This window comes from Hippoglossus stenolepis, chromosome 2, assembly GCF_022539355.2.
Source record: "Hippoglossus stenolepis isolate QCI-W04-F060 chromosome 2, HSTE1.2, whole genome shotgun sequence".
Classification (NCBI taxonomy): Eukaryota; Metazoa; Chordata; class Actinopteri; order Pleuronectiformes; family Pleuronectidae; genus Hippoglossus; species Hippoglossus stenolepis.
This window is the reverse complement of record NC_061484.1, coordinates 14905957-14930456: the sequence shown is the minus strand read 5'-3', so window position 1 is coordinate 14930456 and position 24500 is coordinate 14905957. Positions and strand designations below refer to the sequence as shown.

At 43.0% G+C, this 24500-nt stretch overlaps 1 protein-coding gene across 10 annotated transcripts in view; it reads right to left on the bottom strand.

Moving 5' to 3' along the window:
- Window positions 1–24500, bottom strand: part of LOC118115488 (nuclear factor 1 X-type) — a 110391-nt gene that overhangs the window by 55968 nt on the left and 29923 nt on the right. For 5 of the 10 annotated variants that reach the window (XM_035166669.2, XM_035166685.2, XM_035166747.2 and 2 more), the window contains one exon: window positions 17270–17801. In XM_035166669.2, the coding sequence (XP_035022560.1) occupies window positions 17270–17801 (532 nt within the window). Of the gene's footprint in view, window positions 1–17269; window positions 17988–18670; window positions 19480–24500 lie in introns of those variants that run through there. The other 5 variants (XM_047341850.1, XM_047341853.1, XM_047341856.1 and 2 more) reach the window with 2 other exon arrangements.

Genomic DNA, 24500 nt, shown 5'->3' with positions numbered 1-24500 from the left:
ATATCTGTTGGGCTTTAATATCAGCCGATATGAGCCTTTCACAGACATATTGGTACTGCCGTTTATGTTTGCCGATATTGCGCCAATATAAGAAACTTATTTTACAGAATGAATTATGGCTCAAGATGTTCATTTATGTTTCCATTTTATGTTTAAAAAATTCCACTGATCAGACTGTTTATTGATGTACTCATTCCTATTGTTTTTACTTTAAGTAAAAAGTTAGATATTTTATGTTTATCTATTGACGCTTGGTACCTCCAACCTATGGTGAAGTATCATGGCCTGATCTCACAGACAGAAAATCAGGGAAGGGGGTTTTCCATAAATCTAAGATCTGTGTAATTATTTCCTATCTGAATATGGCACATTCTCTCTCTTTACATGCAAAATACCCCAGTTCTTCATGCAGACACTGTGCATCAGCTTAGTAAGCAAGTACCTCTTCCTGTGCTTAAGGGGCCGTTGTCAAAGCTGCTCATGTGCATGTGGCAAACATGAGAGCACATCAAAGTACAGACACAAGCACTGTAGAACCACAGCCTTGTTTTTACTCCTGGGCTGTCAGCGCCTTGAGAGAGAGCAAACGGAGGCACAAGGCCCAAAGTGTGAGTGCTGTTTGTCTTGACTTGACCTCGGTGCCTGCGTGCGCACGTGTGTCTCTGTCTCTATGTGTGTCTGTGTGCATGTGTATGTGCGCATACGCATCTGTGTGGTGAACCACATCAAAGCACGACAGAGTGACTCAGTTGTTATGACCTCTGACCCTGGCATGCTCCGAGACAGAGGGAGGGTGGCGGAGGAGGAGGAAAAGACATACGCACACACACACAAGCACATACAAGGAAAAGGGTAGGATACACACCACAGCCTCTAAATTTACAACAGCTAGAAAAACAACCTTGAATGTGAGATGCAGCAATTTATCTTGTTAACTTTTATAGGGACGTGTGAGCAGGAACACACAAGTAAATCATGAGGACTCATATATGAACACTAAAAACAGCCACACAGATAATCCTGTCTTCTCCCTTAGCTCGTCTTCTCCTGCGGCGCAGCCCATCCTCCATCCTGTTGAACCTGTCTGAGTCTGAACGTCTGTATCGCAGCGTCTCAGCTCGACTTTATCAATTGAAAATGTTCGGAATGATTCTCATTCGACTTTGGCACAAAAACTGAGGACAAACGGACGAGTTTCTTGGCCCTCGGATGAGCACGTTATCTGTCTCTCTCTTTTCATCATTTGTACGAAATAAATTCTTCAAAGGTGATCTCCCCTCTAAATCTTTGCTGCATTTATTTTTAGCCGACGGCGGATATAACCTAAGTCCTTGACAAAATATCAAATGCTGGTTGAGCATGTGTGTGCACGACGTATGAGTCACAGGATCAGTTTATGTGTGAGTGTGTTTTAACATGTTTGTCCAACCTGCGGTGAATGAGTCATTCACTCTGTGTGCAAATGCACATGCACGTGTCTATACGTGTGTGTGTGTTTTTTTTTTTGTGTGAGTGTGTCACAGCTGTAATAACTTACAGCTCCCTGCATTTCAGCTATGCTGTCATGGTCGATTATGATATTCCCTCCACACACACAGACTAATGAAAATATTTCTGAACAACACTCATTTGAGAACAAGAATATCCCAGTCGAGTAATCAGTGAAATGTACCCACACTTGGTCTCTGATCACTAAAGGTCTGTGCCGTCAACTACACTTACAAAAAATAACATCTTCTGCAGGTGCTGACAGCGTTGATGTTTCTACAAGTGTCTGTATCAGTGGGCTGTGCAGGAATATGCCATCTCAGTGTGTACTGGGCAGTCTGTGTGACTCCACTGTATACTGTATATGCTCATGTACATATATGACTGCATGCTTGTGTGTCTTTGTGTGTACATAAAGCAGCCCTTGACAGCCATTGGGGGCGGTGGTGGTGGGGCCGGTGTGTTTGGCTTGGCAGCGATTCAGCATTCCACATTCCTCTGTGATATTCAGTACTGTGACCTCAGGAAACCCGCCCTGCAGAGAAGCTCTCTCTCTCTCTCTCTCTCTCTCTCTCTCTCTCTCTCTCATGTTCCTCTTCTCCTCTCGCTCTCTCTTTCTCTCTCTCTGCCGACTCTGTTTCCTTCTCTCTTGCCACCTCCCCACTTCTCTCCCCGTCTCTTTCTTTCACTCCCTCCCTTCCTCTCTATTTTTCTCTCCGCCCTCTTTTCATATCTGAACTTTGGGAAGTCATCTGTCACCCCCTCCCCAAGTATATTTTCTCTCCTTCCTTCTCTCTGAAAGTTTCTTCTCAACGCTCCCCTCTTTTTTCCCTGACAGAGGTCCCCTAATGAGGCACCTTTTTTCGAACACACATCTCGCTGCTGTAACTGAGAATTCACAACATTTCATGCTGTCTGTGTCGCTGAGTGTATAACTCAGATGCATATTTTCCCTTTATTAGGAGCTGCTCCTGCATACACAGTACAGGAAGTGTGTACTGAGATAATTGGTTATTGTACTGATCTCTGCCCCTGCAACAAACTTTCTATATCTTGTTATTAGTCATATGACTCCTCCTATGACTCCTCCCTTTTCTCTGAGGCCATGCCCACATACCCAGAGAGACATTTCACCTGAGATGACCCTACGCCCAGGGCAAGGCGGTTCCTCCTCCCTCCCTCTTTCCTACCCTTCTCAACTTAGGCTGTAAACTACAACACATACTTAAAGCACATGGCCGCCACACCTGTCACTAAGAGGCAGAAGGCTACAAGTAAGACAAAGACATAGAAAGTAGGAGACTAGTGGAGAAGAGCTGGTGGTTGTCAAATCATATAATGCCGATTAAGTACGAAAAGGAAAGCTATCGATGGGTATTGGGGCCACAGAAACCTGTCACTGCATGGTGAAAAGAATCATGATCAAATTCTTTTTAAAGCTGTAAGTTTACATAACCTCAGCCCTTAAAGGACAAAAAGACAGCCTAACAAAAGCCTGAGTAAAACAGAAGCCATTACGAAGTAAACTAAAATAAATGTCAGTCATAAAACCTCTAACGCCGCCCCCCCCTCCTAAATGAGGCCTCCCCATGTTATACTGTAGCTATCTACTGTGTGCAGTTCTGTGTGCTTGACCCACATTCAGTAGAGCGCAGCAAAGCAGGGGTGAACTGAGGTAAAGGGTGGAGCAGCCAGTCAGACCTCTTATCTCCCAGTCACTGTGACACTTTCGTTTATCTTAAGTGTACCTGTACATGGCCTGAGTGAGAGGCAGCAACCACAGTAAACTGCTGAAGTCATACAAATAAATGAAGGACAGAGAAAAACAGAGAAAGAGAGAGAAATAATCACATGGACTTAAATAAAATGATATAGGACATTTGTCTGTCTGTCTGTCTGTCTGTCTGTCTGTCTGTCTGTCTGTCTGTCTGTCTGTCTGTCTGTCTGTCTGTCTGTCTGTGTGTGTGTGTGTGTGTAGTTATCAGACATGAGGACAGCATGCTTCAGAAATTAAAGCTATTTTATATGAAAACAGCCATACGGTGTATGCTTAGTCCATCAAGACAAACAAACAGTTCAAAATGCATCCGTGGGGTGAGGTCAAACTTGTGAAGCTACATATGTTCATGTGTGTAATGCATTTGTGTTGCTATACTTTTATACACTGTATTATGTGCAATAATATCTTTGAAGCACTTCAGAAAAAGTGAGTTGAACAGAGAAGACTGAGAACATGTGTACAGGCATATGTGTGTTAGTGGGAGGATCTGTGAAAGTGCATATGTGTGTTTATGTGTGTGCAAGACTAAGAGCGAGCGCATTTGTGCGTGTGTTTCGGATTAAGAGCTTCACCCCTGGACCTCGAAATTAGATAGGGGATTAACAGGACACATCCGCCACCTGGCATTTTAAGCCCCGCAATTACAACAACAACTTTTAATCAACAACAGCCACACATGCTTCACATACAGTCAGAACTCATCCATCTTCTTCCTCATCTTCCTCTCTCCCAGGCGGGCACGGGGCTGACCTTACAGTAACACCGGGCCACATGGAGGGCAGCTGTATGCTAGTTAGCCTAGATTGGGACTTTTTAGCACTGTGCACTATAGGCGGGGATTTAGCATCCAGACTGACTTTTACTTGGCACAAGGCAGGCAGATAGGATGTGAAGCAGTTGGTGCTAGAAAAGGAGGTAGCATCTCATTAGCACCTGTGCAAGGCATTTACCATACGAGTTACTCATAATGTGATACCTCATTGATGCCCTGTAAAAATTCTTTACCGTAGTTAACATGCTCAGGGGGGTCAAAGGTTAGGGCTGGTTACAGAGTCGCACCTCTGGTGCTAGTGGGGATTCTATGTCTTGTTCAAGGCTAGTTAATCAGATCAGGAACATGCCAACCACCAGAGCTTCAGCCTGACTCACTAAGTCACCCTGTTGGTATTTAAACCCCAAGAGCCAATGTAAGTGAAAGGTGGGAGTGAAAATCATTAACGTTAGGGTTGGTACGTTGTTTCTGTGACACATTTAAACTTGTTTCTTGAAATATGTCCCGATAGCCATCAATAAATAAAGTTGTCGGAAAGTTGTTGATTGAAAATAAAAGCCTTCACAAACTAGAGACACATACACCGCTGAAGCAGAGACGATAGCCAGAATTCAGGAGCCGACTCACAAAAAAGTTGGCTTCTAGCAGTTGTCACGTAGATTCAAGATTCAAGATTCAAGAGTTTAATGTCAAATGCACAACAATTACATTGTAGACAATTACAACGTAGTGCACGTTCATGTGTTTTGCGGGCGTAGCTTGATATATCGATTGCATTTTTTCAAAGTGCAGCCTGCTCTTGCAAGATTTTCAAGGCTTAACAACCCTAGCTTTAAGTTTTGAAAGGGACAAAAATATATTTTTAAACCGACAAAAAGAAAATAAAGCTGAAAAACATTTTAATGTAATAATCTCACTTTGCTAAAAGAGTGTGTAGGAAACTTTACACCCATTGCACCTATCTACTGTATATCCTCATTGAGGGCTGGGGGGTATTCAGTCCATACAAATACATCAAGCCAAAAGAAATAAAAAGCATCAAGGGCAACCAAACCCTTGACGATTCTGCTCCATTTCATGTCCAGCACACAGTGGGGAGGAAGACACTGCAGGCTAGCAACCAAACTAAACACAAACAGCAGCCAGACACCATGAAAGGAAAAGAAATCATGTTCTTTTTCATACACACCTCTAGTTAAACACACTGGTACGCATACACAAAAGTCCTGTGTTCAAGAAGCAGTTAAGACCACAAAATGAGTGAATGGAAAGAAATAATTAGCCTGTATACCAGGAGCCACTGCCAACGAGCCAATAACCAAGACTCAAGCATGTACAGTATAAAGCAAAATACACTTTCCAAACCTCATTACACATAATGAAAACTGTACGCTTGATTCTGAGAAAACTGTGATTAAACTATTTTAAACTCACGTATAGAGAAAGCCAAAATAAAAACCCTGATCAAATGAAAACAAAGGAGGGAACAGAGAGAAAGGGAGCACAGCTCTGCATGTTTTCTTTAATAAAAAAAGCTGCATTCCCATCCAACATCTCAGATAGCAATCTTCCACAAATTAGGACCAGATTTTTTTAATTGACCATCACTTTGTTTTTAAAGAAAAAGTGCCACCTTGCTTTACCACTACTCTCTTAGAGGGCGACAGCAAAAAAAGGAGAAACAGAAGAAAGAAGGAGAGAGGGGCTGAAAGAAACAGAATATGAGAGAGAGATGGAAACAGAGACAGAGAGAATAGGAGAGAGGAGGGTAATTGCAGGAAAGGGGGCTCATTAGTCCGTCACTATCCTCAATCTAACCCCCAATTTCAGGTCAGGAGGAACAGAGAGAGGGACTGGAGCAAAAAAAAAAAAAAAGAAGAGACAAACAACATGGAGCTGCTTAATAATCCTCCATCTCTTGTTCACACAGTAGTTTCAAACTTTTCTCCCTGTGTTCAACTTTCTACCTCTGGCCTCTTTACACTGGCTGGTAGCGCTCAGCATGCCCACTGCCGCCAGCACCGTCATGGATCACACACCATATCTCCTTACACACCTCGCATGACGAATCCACGGTTTACCTGCCACTGGCTGAACTCGCTTACAGGAGAGAGGAAGAAACACAGACTTTGTCCTCACAAAGAGGGAGAGAAAAAAAACACAGAGGCAAATGAGTGGTTTAAAAAATGGCAGATATTGAACTACAAGGACACTCACAACACTAAATTCTGATTAAACTGTCCATAAATCCCTTTACAAACTACCTCGTCTATCTGAACCCAGGCTCAGGCGTATTGCATACTGCTACTTTAATCAAGTGGAAACCTACTGTAGCAGTGATTGGCCCGTGACCAATTACGGATACTGACTCATAGCTTAAGAAAGCAGGGTGATGAGATATCCATTCCTTCCCTGCAGAGTGAATGTGTTGCCCAACCCACCCTCTGTGCAGTTACAATCTGGAATGCACTGAACGGGGAGCAGCAGACTTTTAGTCAGGCTACGCTACAGCGTCAAGTCTCTGTCGGAGGGAGGAAGAGGGCTGCCTAAACTGCACTTCTGTACTGATAATAAGAACAACTGAATCACGGGCCTTTTAAGAATTTCACTCACAATGTCAATCACCATTTGATAACTTGCTGTATTTACTTTTCATAGCAATATAACACTTAATAACAATGGCAGTCTGCTACAGTATCTATCTATGACCATAAAGACAACTCTATTGATGTTCAACCCCAAATTATGTGCCAAAGAGTATCAAAACCACTCCGATTTGGCCAAGTATGGTCAGTTAAATCGTCAAATATCAGGGCAGGGGAAAATTGAAACAACAGAGAATAAAGATGCTCCAAGTCAGCAGAACCCTGCAAGCTCCACTCTCCTGAGCTCTCTGTGCCACAGCAAGGAAAGCCCAATGAGTGCCACATGGTTACCACTACCAGCCGAACCAGGGGCTACCCATGTTTCTGTTTTATGTGTGTGGGTGGAGAAAGGTGGATGGATGAACCACATGTTAACGTGTTGCAGAATTTCTACAGTATCCAGAAGAGGTGAAAATAGTGTATTTTCTATTTAGGATACAATCAGTATCACACAAACATAATCATCACAGTATGTATGAGGAGTCTGTGTCACCTGCTTGTTTCATTTCCAAATGAACAGGGTGAAGCAGTTGACCATACATTCACTTTCACACAGGAAACCATACACTCTCACACTCACTATGCAGAGAAAAAAAAGGAATCTGTAGAAAAATACAGTTAAACAATAAAAATCTTGTGAATGAATTTCATCTCGCGTTCACAGCCTCGGCTCACTGATGGTTTCCACTTTCAGTCACAAAACCATATTGCCTCAACAGATGCACAGTGCTGTACACATCATAATCATGCATTTAAATATCTTACACGTTACAGCAAGAAACATTGAGCCAAATATGTGCAGCTGAATATTTACACAGGAGAAAGGCATTGTTAAAAAAAAAAACGTATATGCTCATACATTATACATTGAAAATGCATCTCTATGCTGTCTTTCTCCCTCTCATTCTCCTGTCTCTCTCTCTCTCTCTCATGTGGGAGGCAGCACTGGGCACCCAGCCATGCCACATCAATATGCGTACTGGTGAAACGCTTCCCCTGCTTCTCCCCCGTGCTGCAGTTGCCGAGGCCTGCAGCAGTGGAAGTGGTGGCTAATGTCACCAGATACGGCGGGTCATGTTAGCTGGTAGTTAGTTAACGGAGGTTAGCGGGCTACCACTCCCGTTGCTGCTGTGGCACGCCAGAGCGAGGCCGGCCTCGTCGTGGCAACCTGCAGCGGCAACAGCCCGCCGACGTCGCCAGTCAGTGCCACCCTGGAGCCACCTTGGATTCTACCCAGGCAAGGTTCCCTGGGAGCCTCGGTTGCCATGGTTCCAGCCGAATTTGGGTCCAATAAACGTGAGGCGAACAGGCGGCGGGTAGAGGAGGGGGACTTTGGGGTGGCAAGACAGAGGCTTGAGAGAAGAAAAGGGGGGTTTCTCAGCTCTATTGTAATCTATTAAAATCAATCCTGTTGTTTTAGAGGAGTCAAATAAAAAATGTATGCTTAGATAAAGATATTACAATAGAAGGAAATTAAAACAGAAAAATTAGAGTGTATTTGCTGAATGCAGCTGACAATCTGCACAAAGGGCTTTTTAAAAGAGGCTCATGAGAAAATGTATAAAAAGGTCAATGAAACTCTGAGATTGTAACTGAAAAGTGTTGCGTTTGTCTGACAAATGAGTGGAGTTAAAGCGACAGACTGATGCACAGCTTACAGTGCAAGGCCACGTCGACAAACAAGATGTGCTTTCAAACAATTAGTAGCCAGTTAAAATGGACTAAGAATTATTAACGTTCACAATCGAGTGTGGCACAGTCACATTATATAAGCTAATTTAAAGCATTTGAAAGGTGGCATTTGGCTTCTCTGTCAGTCATAATCCACTAAGTGGTTGGAGGTGACTTCATCCTGATCTCTATATTCATAAAATCATCTCCTCTTAATTAAAAAGTTTGCATGATGGAAATGCACAAAATAACTTTTTAGCACTTAGTCCACACTTGGCTCCCTCGGTGGACGGGCTGACAGGCTGAATTATGAAGCAGCTGATAGAGTAAGCAGTGCACACTACCTTGCTGTGGCCAGTTCACCACAGTGTCCCTGAGACCCCAAGTTTCTGCTCCTTCCAAACTAAAAGTCGTATTAAATAAAAGACCCACTGCTTTGCAAAATACAGCACAACATGGTCTGCAAACTGAAACATATGCACATATTCATTCTAATATACACATGCACAACTGCTCATACAGGCACATAAGCCTTGCCAAAAAGCGCACTACCCCCTACGCCGCTTTGTACTACAAACACAAAAACACATACCGTCATCGGCCTATCTCGCAATTCTAACCCCAGAAAAGGCAATCCTTCCCTGAATCCGCGCTGGTGATAAAGAACAAACAAAAACACACTATCTCTACCCCCACCTTACCCCACTCGTTAAGACTGTGTCCACCTCCCACCTGCTTAGCACCCCCTCCAAACCATTCCACTCCAAACTCATCCTGTTATCTAAACAAGCGCCGTCCTCTCGTCAGCGTCAGTGGGTTCCTTTCTCTGTCTCCTCAGAGAAAAGAGAGACTCTCCTGTTCACAGATGAATGGAGTCTTTTGATGAAGCGCCGAGCCTTGTTTACTGCCACTCCATTTATTTACCGGCCTGTTTTTCAAGTCGTCATTGAGGGACACTCACAAACACCCCCCCACCCCCCAAACTCACCCACCTACCCATCTCATCCTCTACTTAACTACACCCCCCCGTCTGCTAAAGACACATACACATATACACACTATCCCCCTCTCAATCCCATGTCGTTCCCTATCCCGTTTCATCCTGCTTTCTTCTCTCCGTCTAGTGTCCTAGATCTGTGTCCAAACTGATTTGAAGCTTACTCGCTTACACAGACGCATGCCAAATTTGATTCTCTGCATTCTGTTGTGCTTCTCAGCGAGCTCCCTCATTCACCCCCCACCACCAGCCCCCCATCCCGCTTTCTGAATTCTCTGAACTGCTCTTCTTCTCATGGTGTAACAAACCCCAAACAATGCCCTCGTGAAGGTTGTCTCTCAAGGAGGACGACTGGCCGGCTGCGACACTGGGAAGACATTTTAACTGAAGCATGGACATTCATGACCTGGTCAAGTCCACCGTGTTCCCATGTATGCTACTAAAATGGATCTAAATTTATCAACTTATCGCAAAAACTGAAATGCAAAGATACCGTTAAAAAGACCGAATGTCAGTCTTTGTAAAGATTTATCAACCGAACGGTTAGTGGCAAAGCGTCTTTGCATACTTAATGAAAAAAAGGAAAAAAACTCACAGTCAAGGCTCACAGCCCATGATGGCCTGCTTTCATGAAAACCAAGGATAATGGTCCTATTGAGCGCTAAAATGTTTGTGCTTACAAGTTATTATACATTTTTCTGTAGCTGCAAACAGGAGTCCAGGGTGCTAATGAGGCTAGGGGAGGGTATTCATTTGAACCCTAAAGAGGAATAAAAGAAAAGGGGAACAAGTGAAAGGAAGAAAAGAAAAGAGAAGAAAGCGAGGATCAGAGGGAGGAGGTTGGCAGGAGCTGTGTATGAAAATTTGGCGTCTTCCATACAGAGAGATAGCATCGTGCCAAAATCAGCCACCGACACAACTCCTCTCACACCTCCCCTCACTTTCTGAACATCAGACCCCTTCACTCAGTAAATTTCACCCACATAAATGTCTTCTTGCACCAGCATGTGAAAAATAAAATGAAACAGGTTTTTTGTACCTGTTTATTCCAAATCGGACTTTACATCACTTTTTTGGCAGCTACAAAAAAGAAACAAAGCCACGTCTCAAAGGAAAACTAACGGAAAAACAGAATTAAAATAAAGAAAAAGAGAAGCAATGATGCTTTGGATTTAAGATGTTGTGACTCTCATTCTTGCATGACTATGGCTGCATGGTGCTGAATAGCACTGTTAGCCAGACTAAGCAGCTGATGCCAGAGCCTCGCTGTGAGTGCAGCCCGGTGAATAAGCCATGCTCCTTGGCTCGCCCTCATTTCTGGCTGGCGTGCCTGATAGTGAGCATTGGCCACTGCACTCTTTTTCTTGCTCCTTCTTCTCCTCCTCCTCCTCTCTGTCTCTCTGAGGTCGGGAAACCCTCCTGAGTGGGTATATGGTTTTTGGGGACAGACACATTTCATGGTTGGCGCCGCTACAAAAGCCTGAAAAGAGACCCGGCACTGGGAAGACACAGTATTAATACAGACAATACCACCCCCTCGCTGCTTCTGACTCTCTCCTTTCTCAATAAACTCTTTCTTTTATTTTCTTCTTCTTCTTCTTTCTCTCCCCTCATCTTGTTCTCTCGAGGTTTTCTTTCAGAATAAAAAAATGTTAAAAAAGCTAACTCAGCTCAAGTAAAGAATAAAGTTTTTATCACTGCGTGCTTAGCTTAGCCCACACCCATTTTTATACGACAATCGTTAGTGTGTTTTAATGTGTAATTAAATCTCAACAGTAGGCATTATACTGAGTTCAGCGGTGTGTGAAAACGCCCTTTTTTCCTTCAAACAAAATGGAAAAAACACTAAGCAAATCTGTAAATACCTTCCTGTAAAGCTCAATAATTAGACAGAATAGTCACATACAAATATATATATGTATGTATATATGTATAAAATATTATATAAATTATAAAATTATTTTATTAATATATTAATTTGCTATAATTTTAAGTGTATACTTTTTTATATAATAATACATATTATGATTTCTTTAATACAATTCTAATTCATTTTGGAAAATTTTAATCTTACAGTGATTGATAAAACCATAATTTTTATGGAAATTTAAATTACTACACAAAGGAAGTTGTCATTCAAAATAATACATTCTGTATCAAAGTGGAATACCAAAAGAAACAAATAACATGCAATCGCTAATTTAACAATGAGATTTCTGTGTTCCATAAAAAAAGAAAATACAAAGCTGCTTTTCTATCAGCTGTGTCTTTACAATTGAGAGCTTCACCTGAGGGGAAACAGAACAAATCTGATGGCTGAGTTCATTCAAAAAAAAAAAAAGAAAGAAAGAAAAGACAAAGAGTCTGAGAGAAAAACTGATAAGAGAGCCAAATAACACAAACTGCCTCATTTTGTCTGTTCCACGACAATGAGGGTCTCTCGATTTCACTGGAATAATTTATTTACCACACTGAAACTCTCCACACAAAAGGGAACAGATGCGGGACGACCAGAAATGTTCAGGGGGTTTTTACTTTCTCCCCAGTCAGTCGCAGCCAAAAAGACTGAGGCTTATGATCGCTGTGTGAAAACCAGAAAAGCAGGGAGGTGTTTCTAGGACAAAGGCATCGCATCATGAATAAGGCCAGATTTCACTGGTCATTTTAATGGAAGACCAAACAACAACATTGTCTTTGACTTGCCTTGCTCTTTTTTTTTTCTATTTTCCCTCAAGTCTGCTTGTGTCATCATGGTCTCATGAGATAAATGCAGACCCTGCGGTTTTGGATCAATCCACGTAAGTCTGTGACATCCCAATGTTTGCCTCATGTTTTTGTTTTTGTTTGTGTTTGTGTTTGTGCATGTGCATGTGCGTGTGTGTGTGTGTGTGTGTGTGTGTGTGTGTGTGTGTGTGTGTGTGTGTGTGTGTGTGTGTGTGTGTGCGTGCGTGCGTGTGTTTTGGAGCAAATGAGCACACAACAGGGCTTTGGCTAGCCCGATACCATTAGCAATCCAAATACACAGACTTTTTTCCGAAGCCAAGAATAGTGTGAGAAGACACCCGCTCGCTCTGCCTCTCTAATGTGATGGGGCTCTCCCTCTATCTTAACCCTTCAGATTTGATACGTAGCCACCTCAGTGTGCCCCTGACACCAGACAGACAGACAGAGGAAGATGCGGACACGGCTAAACGAGAGCCTTCAGCGAACATGTACTGATGCCAAAACCGCTCTGCATGTCGAGAGCTTTTCTTAGCCATTGTGGGCCCCGTTCCCACCGCACACAATAAAAAAAAACACAGACCTGACTGACCCCCTCCTCAGAGTCGAGATTTAATTTAATCAAAACTCAATGCTCACTTCACCGCTGAGGGTCATCCTATAAGCTGTGCGCGCACACAGACACAAACAAAAACACTTACGAGGACAGTCCACCCGGCCCTTGTGATGTCATGGGAGCCGGAGAAGAGATCCAGGAAGTAATTAACAACAGATTATTTTCACAGGAAAACAAAAAAAGTACTGAGCCGCAGAGCAGTGGGAACCTGTGGAATCCATCAGTACCCTGTCAACTTTTAATACGTTGCAAGCCATTCATCATGTCAGCCATGGCTGTTGGGATGCTTCTCTTTTTCTCTGTTGCACTATTTCTATTCTCTTTCTCCCACATTTCAGCTCTTTTTTCCCTCATAAATCCAGGATACTCAGGGAATTTTCCATAGTGATGAACACAAGTGGGATTTTTATTTGTGAATCCTTCCCGTGGTCAGTGACTTAGCTGGTGGGGGGGGGGGCTGGCCGCAGCACACTAGGGTTTCTCTGGGCTTTCTCACAGCGTCGTCCAAGACATGACTACTGCTACAGCGAGAGGGAGGCGGGATCTGGCAGAGCAGAGCGTGGTGTGTGGAGCGGTCATGGCAGAAATGGCACGGCGAGCACATTTCACACCTCCCTCGGAGTGACTGCAAATTTCCTGTACTGCACTTTTGATTGGAAACACATTTAAAAGATCTTTTCATGATCGCACTTACAGCTTACAAAAGAGAGAAGAGAGAGAGAGAGAAAAGAAAAGCAGTAAGAATGAGGTCCAAAGTCTGACTAAGTGCACTGAGCTAACTTTGGACCTGACAAATGTGGTTGTTTTTTTTTTTTTAAACCTTCTATTTTTTCCAACCTTGAATAAATCAGAAATGTGATGAGTTTAAGCTCAAACAGCACAAAGATTATAAATCAAATAGTCCACTGAACACTATGAGAAGCAGCTAAATGATTTCTCCTCAGATGGTGTATATGTGGACCCACCAAAATGGTAGTCAGACTAACAGAAGTGACAACTATATCTAAACTTGAGCTGTGGAATAAGTCTATTAAAACAAACTCCATTCGTTGGTTATTAAAGGCGCTTTGCCAGCTGTGGTACTCTGGCAGACCTTTGGCACTTCAGGGCCAAAAGATCACTATCTCCAATATAATACCAGCCATTCACTCTTAATAAAACACTAAATATAATGCACTAGCCAGTGTTCAACCACTCATCTCCTCTCCTTTATTCTTTGCCAGTATTTCAGTGACAAGAGTCAAAGATACGTTTGCCCTGTCTGTTTTGTCGCTATTTATCTAAGGTGCCTGAGAAACAGGGAGGTTGTGTGTAGTAGCAGCATGGTTTGCTCTGCTTCAGCTACGGTGTGCGTTATGCCCCGTAACAGAGATGATCTCAAAGGCTGGCTGGCTGCAGAACAGCCTGAGAAAGCCTGACGGCAAGCCCAGAGATTCCCCATGGCAGCTTTTGCCACTCTGTCATAAACAAAACACAAGACGTCTTTCTCTTCTTCCCACACCAACGGGGCCCGGGCGCTGCCAAACAGAACAATCACTATCGCAGCCTCTCCTCCGTTCCAACACACTCTCCCTCTCTCTCTCCCTCTCTCTGTGTCTCCTACAATATAAACAAAAGAGATCAGCGGAGGCTTTACCTCTGTGAGAGCAACAATGAGGGCGATGTTTAAGGAGACAAAACAAAAGTGTGCACGGGATCAAAGAGGAGCGAGGAAGACAGAGATGCTAAAGACTGACAAAATGCAAACCAAACAAAAACAAACAATGAGCGCATCTTGTCATTCATTACGTGACTGAAAAAATACACAACCACACAATCATTGTAACAGCATCTGTTTGCTCACATATATCCATTTGTAAATTAAAAGTAAATGAGAGCCAAGAGAGGTCACAGAGGTGACCCTCAGAGGTTTGCAGACAGTGGTTTGCCCTCTGTTATTCTCTCTAGGCCCCAAACCAGGGCTTAAACTGAGCGTTGGCTCTTTGGAGGCAGATAGAAGTACAGAGGCGCTCTGTATTAGCCAGTTAAGATAAGAGAGTGAGTCCACATTATGAATGGCGGCACTGGGAAGCCCCTCCAAACAGCTGTGTGTTTTACTAAAGTGCTGTGAAGTAAATAACTGAGCATAACAACAATCCAACAACAACTGGACCGCTAACGACATCAGAGTGAGGAAGAACAAAATTGTCATGACACATCTTATGTGTTCAGTTTGAGACTAAATGTTAAAAACAAATTTTTTCCCCATTTCAACATCCTCCCTCAATCGCATAAATGAAATTGTCAAACATAATAATCTATTTCAATCACCACCAGCTATTTTTTGAAAACCTTTAAATTACTTATATAATATCACAAATAAATATTTAATGCTGCTTTTGTTCATGGACCATTGTGCCTTCATATTGTGAAAATATGGAAATTAGGTAATTGTTTTAATTACATCAATTAAAACTACTAATTACTATCATTATAATTTATTATAAAATAAAAGTGAAAAGGTAAGGTAATATCTTACTAGGATTATTCGTTCATTCACATATAAATTGTTCACATCTCCTGAGGTAAGAAAACTAAAAAACAATAATTTTGTAGAGTATCATGTAAAAATATTATTATGTGCTAAATGTTAAAAGTGATTAAATCGCTGAACACAACTCACTGACCCAGATTCTTCTTTTTTTGCAGCCGAGTCTCAGTTTTAATCAATTCCAAGTCATTGAACTGATAAAATCGATTATATTTGAGAAACAAATTTACAGAAAAAAAATCACAACTCAAACAGTCAAACAGATTATCTCAGTCGACGTCAGGAGAGCCTGCTACCTCCGCTTTGTCACTGCCACAGACACAGACAGACCAAGCCACTGCCAGGGTTTGGCTCAGGCCGTGTGAGGTGTTTGGCCTGGACCGAGACTTTGAGAGCGTGTGTGTGTGTTTGTGTGTGTGTCAGCAAGAGAGAGAGAGGGAGAGAGAGAGAGGTTGAGGCGGTTGTGATAGCATTTGGCTATACTCATGTTAGCGTCTACCATAAGAGTTGTGCCTGAGCAGAGAGTGTGTATGTATTTGGGCAGAGGCTGAGGTTTGCTGTATATACATATATGTGTGTGTGTGTGTGAAGCTGGTTGAGTCACTGTTTGAAATTTCCAGAAAATTCCAGCTGAGATAATATTAGGTCATGAGCATGTGTTTGTATACGTAGCCAGCGAATGGTGAGGTAGTGTGTATTTGCAGGATTTGGCTGTGAAATGTCTTTCATGTGTGTGTTTGTGTGCGTGTGTTTGCTGTAACAGTTTTTTTTTGCAATGCGGGGGGAAAAACTACTACACAGCCAGTGTTTTGGCGATGTGTGTAGAGTATGCGCACTGGAGGCTACAGCAATGTTTGGCCGGGTGTGAGTGTGTGTATCCATGATGGTGGCTGAGATACAACAATGTTTGGCTGTATCAAACTGTATCTATGATACTGCTTGGCCGAGTGTGTGTGTTGTGTGGGTGTGTGTACGCAATCGTGACTAAAACCATGTTTGGCTCTACGTGTGAAAGTGTGCTACAAAGATGACAGAGTTGTTATTCTTTTTTTTTTGTTTTTCTTACCGGATGTGTGCATCTTTATTTAGCTGTGTTTGTATATGTGTGTATGGGTGTGAAGGTGGCTGCAATAGTACTGGCTGTCTGTAAGCCCTGGCATTTTGTGTGCAAGTGTGTGTTTGGCAGCCAGGTCCAACGGGGTGCTAGCGTTCAGGCAGACGGTGAAGGCGACAGCAGCCTGCGGCCTGAGAGCAGGAGACTCGCGACTCCGCTGCTTCTCTCTTCAAAACACACTCACACTCACTCACATACGCACGCAGACACACACTCAGACAACCTGGGCTTTGGCCAAATGGCGTTCTTTGGCTACAATGGCACACACACTTCAACCGACTGAGTACAATCTTATAAATAGTGACTCTCACTCGTTGCACAAAAAATACACAATTTGACAGTGGTGATCATCTCATAAAAACACACACACACATACAAACACAGGCATGCAAATTCCTTCCTATAAAAAAACACAAACTATATGTCCATATGAAGCCGCAAATTCTTCGCTCAGAAAAATGAATATGTACTTGCCAGAGCACGCTGGATGAATGTCGTTGACAGACACTCACATATTCTTTTTTGTAAAAAATGTAAAAACAGGCATAAAGCAAAAATATTTGCTGCTTGTTAGGAAATAAAGAGCAAGAGGGGATTTATATTTTGGTTCTCCCAAAAAAATGCACATTATTAAATTAACACTTTTCTGAATTTATAATTTGCATTTATCCTTATCAGGTATCTTTGTTATTATTTCTAATATTTACTTAACATACCTTTTTAGAATATTTCTGAAACTTTAACGTTAAAAAAACAAGTCAGTTTTTATTTATTGTTTCTGCTATTCCCTCTATTTAATTATGTACCACACACGCGAGTGTGTAATTGTGTTTCTGTGTGTACATGCATATGACTATGTAAATGTGTGTGTACAACTAGGTGCACGACTATATGTGTCGGCATCCCTCTCTATTAGTGTAAGTTTGGCCACATACCTGGCGTGTGGACGAAGTAGGCCAGGTAGAGGTCGAGCTCCTTGACGGACACTCCGATGTGGTGCGGCTGGACGCACAAGCCAGGGTTGGTGCACTGTGGTGACTTCACCAGCCGTTCCCCGTCCGTGCTCTCCAGGGGGCTGCCCTTGAACAGGATGACCATCACCAGGTCCAGTCGCCACACCTTGTCGGCTTGGCGGAGGCAATCGATGCGACGGATCTTGCCCTTCTGGTCGGGGTTGGACAGCACGCAGCAGGGGGGCTTTTTCCCCGTGATGGTGAGCACAAAGTCCTCACGGAACTCAGGCCGGATGTCCTTACGGAGCTTGGCCAGCAGGCGCGAGGCCCACTTCTGTTTGATCTCTGGCTTCTCCCCCAGCAGCTCATCCTTCACTGCGCGTTCTTCCTCCTTGGACATGCGCTTCTCATGCTTCTTGAAGTACTTGCGCTTACGGGCCTGCAGGTTGAACCAGGTGTATGCGAAGGCGCGGACGTGGGGCAGCAGGGCCTCGATGAAGGGGTGGAATTCATCCTGGATGAGGGAGGAAGACGGTGGGAGGGTGGAGGAGAGAGAGGGTGGGGGGAAGCAGGAGGAGGCAGTAGAGAGAGAGGGGGAGAATGGGGGAGAGAAGGATGGGGAGAGAGGGAGTGGGGGTGAGGAAGGGAAGAGAGAAGAGAGGCAGTTAGCACCGGCGCGCAGCATGGAGGAGCAGCGCCTGCTCTGTGTGAGCGGAGGGAGAGAATGAGCGAGGGGTTCAGAGAGAGAGAGAGAGAGAGAGAGAGAGAGAGAGAGAGAGAGAGAGAGAGAGAGAGAGAGAGAGAGAGAGGCAAAGAAAGAAGAGAGAGAGGGAGAGAGAGAGACAGACAGAGAAAGAGAGACTCTACACCTGACACGCATCACATTGAACACATTTTACAAAACACATAACACAATGAAAGACTGAGTTAACAGATCAGGAAAAAATATCTCAAGTATTTACTGTGAGGGTTTTCTTTAAATTATTGTACTGTAAAAAATCATGAGCCTGCTAATAAATAAATATCAAAATTTTAAATGTGTAAGCCAAGAATGAAAAAAATATCCTTGCCTCTACCAATTACAAAACTACAACAAAAACATTATTATTTCTGGAAAAACTATTAACTATTAAAATTTTATATCTACATTTTGTAAAAAGCTAAACACAGATACTATACCAACTATAATTTGAAATACATTTAATACAATGCTGAAATAATCTTAAAACTCAAACTAAAATATCTGAATATTGAAAAAACAAAGCGTTACATTGAAAGGCCACAACATTAAATATTTGTGCACGTATAACATAACTGCATTTCCATTGAAAATTCCTTATAGCAAAACACATGTAATTAAAACAAGAATAACATGGTAGTTACCATTTTGCTCTCTCATCATAAATTCACCCGCCGATTGCAAAGAAACTTAAAATGCACCACCAGTTTAGAAAACTGGAGTGTAGAGTCAAAAGGTGCTGGGGTAATGCAGCGTATTTTAGAAAACAAAAGGCTGAGGAGGGGAAAAAAATGAAGCAAAAAGAGAAGCTGAGAAACTGTCCAACAAAAGCAGCAGGGGGGAAAAAGCTGAGAAAGAGGAGGCAGGCCAAGGGGGCGCAGTGTAATACCAGCACAGGAACACAGGAGGTACTGTAGCAGGAGCTGCAGGAGAGGTGCTGTTCAAGAGCACAACAGAAGGAGAGTGTAGAAGTTCAGCAATCTCTCTTTCTAAAATGATTTTTTTTAAAGCGCTGACCGTGCAAAACCAAAATAAAACAGATATTGCCGTAACAAAAGGATAAAACTGTCAAAAACTTGAACAAGCGTCTTTGTTTGTTTGCAAAAATATGTAGAAAAAAAAAAGATCTTGATGAAAAACAAAATTTAAAAAAAAAGCTTGGCAAAGCAGCGTGTGCTATTGGTTCAGTTCTGTAGGATCTGCATAAGACTCACGGAGAGGGATAGAGAGAGCTGGAGAAGGGGGTGCAGACAGAGGAGAAGAAGAAGAAAAAAAACAAAAAAACAAGAGGACCGAATCAATGTTGGAAGAGTGTGCACGACCGCTGGCAAACCCGAGTGCAGCTTCTTTTTTCCCCCTCTTTCTCTCCAACTCTGTCCCTCTCTTTCTCTCTTCCTCTCCACTTTCCTTCTCTAACCATTGACTGAGTCTGTGCCAACACGCAGAGGGCCCACCTATTTGGCACAGAGTCTCAAACAGCCCAGCCAATACGCACGCTCCCAACACTGAAAGGGAGGGAAGAGAGAGAGCGATGGCAGAGGGAGAAGCAAAGAGGTGGGGGGGGTTTGTTGGTTGGTTGGTGGCTGGTAGTGGAGGGGAGAGAGAGCGAGAGAGATAGTGAGAGAGAGAGCGGGAGAGAGGAAGAGGCGGGAGGGGGAGAACGGGGTGGGATTGTGTGTGGTGCAGGCAGAAGGCACGTCATTAGCCAAATAGACAAGTTCCAATCTAGTGCAAAGGCAAAGTCCAGAGGATATTAATTTTACATGCATCCAATCCAGACAGTGCCCGCCTCCTAAACCCCCCACCCACCCACCTCCACATCGCCTTCGTCACCAGTGTGGTCACAGCGCTACCAACAAACCAGCTCTCCAACTGCAACCCCCCACAGACACACACACACACACACACACCCTCCCCTACAGAAACACCCCTCTCTCTCTCTTTCTCCCTCTCTCGCTACTCGCGTTACACCACCTTGGCATGGGATGGCATGAGAAAACACAGGCCCAAAATCCCACTAGACCCTGGGACCAGCAGCTGCTCCTGGATTTACCACACAAACAAAGAGAGGAGGGGGGAGAAAATGCCCATTAGCCCCCCTAACAAAAAAAATACCATCCAAAAAAATGCTCTCCTGTTTCAAAATGTACTCTCAAATCCAAACTGGCCCCTTCATTCCCTCTCTATTTTTTGTTTTGTTTTTTTTACCTCGCTTTAATGGCACCAGCAGCACAGACACAGAAACACATTAAAAGTTTCTGTTACCAAATTAGAGAGCAATCCCGTTTGTGTGTGATTCAGCGGACAATGAAGGCTGCAAAATGCTGCGGTGGACGGCTTCGTGTAAGACGCCTGTACACGTAAAGCTGTTTACCGAGGCAAGCGGATATCAAATCTGTCTAAAACAGACTATTCCGCTTCTCTGTAATTCAAAAAGCTTAGTCTAATGCTCTCAGATTCAGATATGGTAATCTTTGTACTAGTGAAAAGAATTATCGTCTCCTCCTGCAGTCACTAAATTGCCCATATATTCCTCTTGTTACATTATGGAAAAGGACACAATGACACGTGATTGGGATTGAACTGCAACAGAACGTGAGCGAGCACCAGGCAGTATAGCTGCCCTGGCAAGCACATTGTCTCGTCCTCATTGGCTGACCCGCATGACCTCGGAGGGACAGGCTGTGCCCAGTGCACCATGGGAGAAATATGTGAGAGACAAAGGCTCCCACTGAGGATCAATTCAATATAATCTGATGTATTTGTTAGTAAAATAATGGCCTTAATGGCCTGATATGACATACGTATAGATACCCATTAGAAGGGTATTTAAATGCCATGCTTCCAGATTACATAAAAAAGACGACATTTGCTCATTTATGCCGTCCAAGTTAAATAGAAATAAACGACGAGGCTCACAGGAATCACGAAGACATTGTCAAATCTGGAATCTCAGCAATGGGAAGCCACAAAAAGCTAACTTGTCATGTGGCAAAGTTGAGGGCCCGGCCATTTGATTGTGGGATGAAGCCCCCTGCTGTGCAACGGGACAGGCTGTCTGTGAACGCCCTACAAAGGCCAGAGTCCTCTGGTTGGCTTTCAGGACCATCAGATTTAGCCTGGCCTCTTCCCCCTGTCAGCGTCTGACAGTGAGTCCGCAGCCTGGATGACTGGCTGGTCCACTGACTGGCTGGCAACCTGGCTGTTAGGTTGGCTGAAAGTGCTGCATGACTGGCAGGGTGAATAACTGGTTGGCTACCTGGGTGGGTAGCTTGCTGGCTAGATGGCTGCCTGGCTGGCCGACTGGCTCATCACTGCTAGTGCTGGGGGGGTTGCAGACCCCATCTGGACCAGGCCGGGCCGGGCCGGGCCTGGTGCCGATTGTTCATGCTAACATACGCAGCACTGAAAATGTAGGAATGGGTGGAGATGAAGAATGAGGAAATGGAATTAAGAGATGTGTGTGTTTATGAAGAATAATAACGGAGGTGTGTTTATCACTGGACTTTTTGATTAATGGGCCACTGACAAAGAGAAGGAGTCATGTATGACAGGTATTACTGTCACTTCCTGTAACACTATCATATCATTACTGACTAAATGATAATAATCAGGAGAGCACTATCAGGGAAATCAAAACCCCTTCTTTGTCTATTTGAACCAGGAACACATTTGCTTTTGTCGTTCTTGTCTAGCAACATTTTCTCAGTAACATAATTCTTATCATCTCTTTTGCACAACAAAATGAAACTTGAAAGAAACCTATCACGAGACTACAAATTAATCTGTGTTACTAAACAATATAATATTTATATGAAACATGAACTCTGTCAAAATAACCTCAATTAAATCCACTGCCAGGCCTAATATGATCATAAACCGGACCAAATACCAAATTATACACAAGAGCATAACACGGGCATGACGTTGGTGTATAATAGGTAAGGCCAGATCTTTTATGATTTTGGAAAAAAAATGTCTGTCTGGCATCCTAATATTTAATGTCCTTTTCTTATTCACATTCTCAAACCCACATTTCAGTCAGCTCATTGGAGAGGGGGGGTTTCTCCTCTCCAATGAGCGAAGGTTATTAGGTCAGTTTCTAAGGCCTGCTCTGATCTCAGCTTATAATATTATATGAAACATTCAAATCCATAAGAAAAATCTAAATCAAAAATAACTTAAATCACACTTAGTTAAATTCATTGTCCGGCCTAATATGATCATAAACTGGACAAAATACCAAATTACGCATAACACTTTGACTTCAGTGTACAATATCCATTAAAGGAAAGACCTTTTATCATTTTGGAAAAGAGATAAGTCTGTGTCTTATATTTATTATATATAATATGTATTATATATGTTTATTATATCATAATAATATTTAATGTCCCTATTTTTACATTTTCAAACCTGCACTTCCTTCAGCTCATTGTAAATGGAGGGGGGGTTCTCCTCAGGGCAAAACGTAGGTAGGTATCTGATCTTTAATAATTTCAGCAAGACCTAATCTTATAATATCCTTTAAAACATGAAAATAAAAATAATTTTAAACTCACTGTGTCCTTATATTTAATATCCATTTTTTGGACATTTTTCAAATCCACACTTCCTTTAGCTCATTGCAGACAGAACAAAGTGTACTGGGCTCAGGCCTCTGCCACTGTGTGGGAATCCGCTCTGTAATAATTTGAGCAAGACCTCATTTTATAATATTGTACGAAACATGAATCATGAACTCCATAAATAAAAATAACTTCAAACTCACTGCCAGGCCTATGATGATCATATACTGCACCAAACACTAACCAGAGCACTGACGTCGGGGCACAGCATCCAGTTAAGGCAAGTTCTTTTATGACTTTGTAAAACAAACGAGTCTTTGTGCCAAACTAATATTTAATATATTTTGTTTGACCTTTTCAAACCCACATTTGCCCAGAGCTCCTCGGGGGCAAGGCCAGGGGTGTGGGGCAGTTCCCCCCCTCAGGCCTCTGCCTCTGGACTCTGCAGGTAGAATCATTTAAGCAACACCTCAGCTTATCTCCCTGTGCCACGCTCCTTCTTCCAGGGGGAAAAAAAAATACGAACTACAACCTTTGTTCACCAGACTGGGCAGGACAAGTGTGCCCCCCCCTTCCCCTGACAGGCCACAACTCAGAGAGCAGGACAGACATTACAGACACCACCTCAGGTTTTTATTAACAGGGCCAAAAGCTGGGAGCAGCGGCCACTGCCAAAAACACAAAGACAAAGGGGAAACACTTTAAAAATACTGAGAGTGCTGTTTGTAAAGAGCCTGGTGGTGTTAAACCAGTGTAAATCCACCTTGTGAGTGAATAACCCGAACGTGCAGCGGTTGAGAACATGAGATGGCTGTAAGATGGAGGCCTAGAATTTATGCTTCAAGCCCGGGGCAGGTGATGCCAGCTATCCAGATAGTTTAACGACTAATCAAACAACTATAAACCTGAATTATATTATATAATATCTTTTCCTCAGCGTGGCCTAGCCCTTCGGCTCACAGCGGCCTTCAAACTGTGTGTCTACGCTTTTTAAAATACGGAAATAAACCAGGAAATGAAAACTAAGTTATAAACCCACCTCTGTCATCACGTTCACCGGGGATATCATCATTCGCCATTATGTCCGTTCACCTTTACGTACAGTGAGCTCACGCTTCACTCGTCCAGCTCCCAGTAACTCTTCTATTTATTAATTTGAAAATAAAAGCTTAAAACCCGCTGTGAATATGAGATAAGTTCTAATCTAACGTGGTTTCCTCTCCTCCTCCTCCTCCAGCTCGCGCTCCGCTGGCGGCGCTCGAGCCCCGCCAGTCCCTCACGCGCGGCCTACGTCAAACAAGAAGGGTCAAAATTGATCCCTAAAAAAAGTCAAAGTGAAAAAGAAAAAGCAGGTGGATGTGGAGAACAGGTGGAGCTGACACACACAAGGGGCAGCGTTAAAAAGCGACCTCTGTTCATATCTGTTCAAAAGCAAACATCCACCAGAGTAAACACAATCCACCGCACAAAAGCAGCTTTTCCTCCTGAAGTGAAAGCATATTTATTCACGTCGCCTACTTAACATGTGGACGTTACAAATTGACTATTAACAACACCTTCATGTGTGTTTAAAGAAGTAGATCTAGTTGTTCCTGTTGGTTGATTATATTATCATACTGTTAATTTTGCATGTGACCTATTGGGCCTGTTTCCCCCACAAGATAGAATAAGCAATTACCTGAGATGAATTTGTGGCTAATAATGTTCTGTGTTCAAATAAATGTCAGTGTTCACGTATACCTGGGGCAGAAAATGATCAGGTCGTGCATTTGTTTGATGCCACATCCTGCATTGTGAGGATGTGTGAGTCATCTGCCATTACATGTGGGACTGCTGCAGGCAACCAGAGTTCTGACATTATATTATTTACACACATGAAGGTTCATTATTTGGTTTCTTCTTTTAT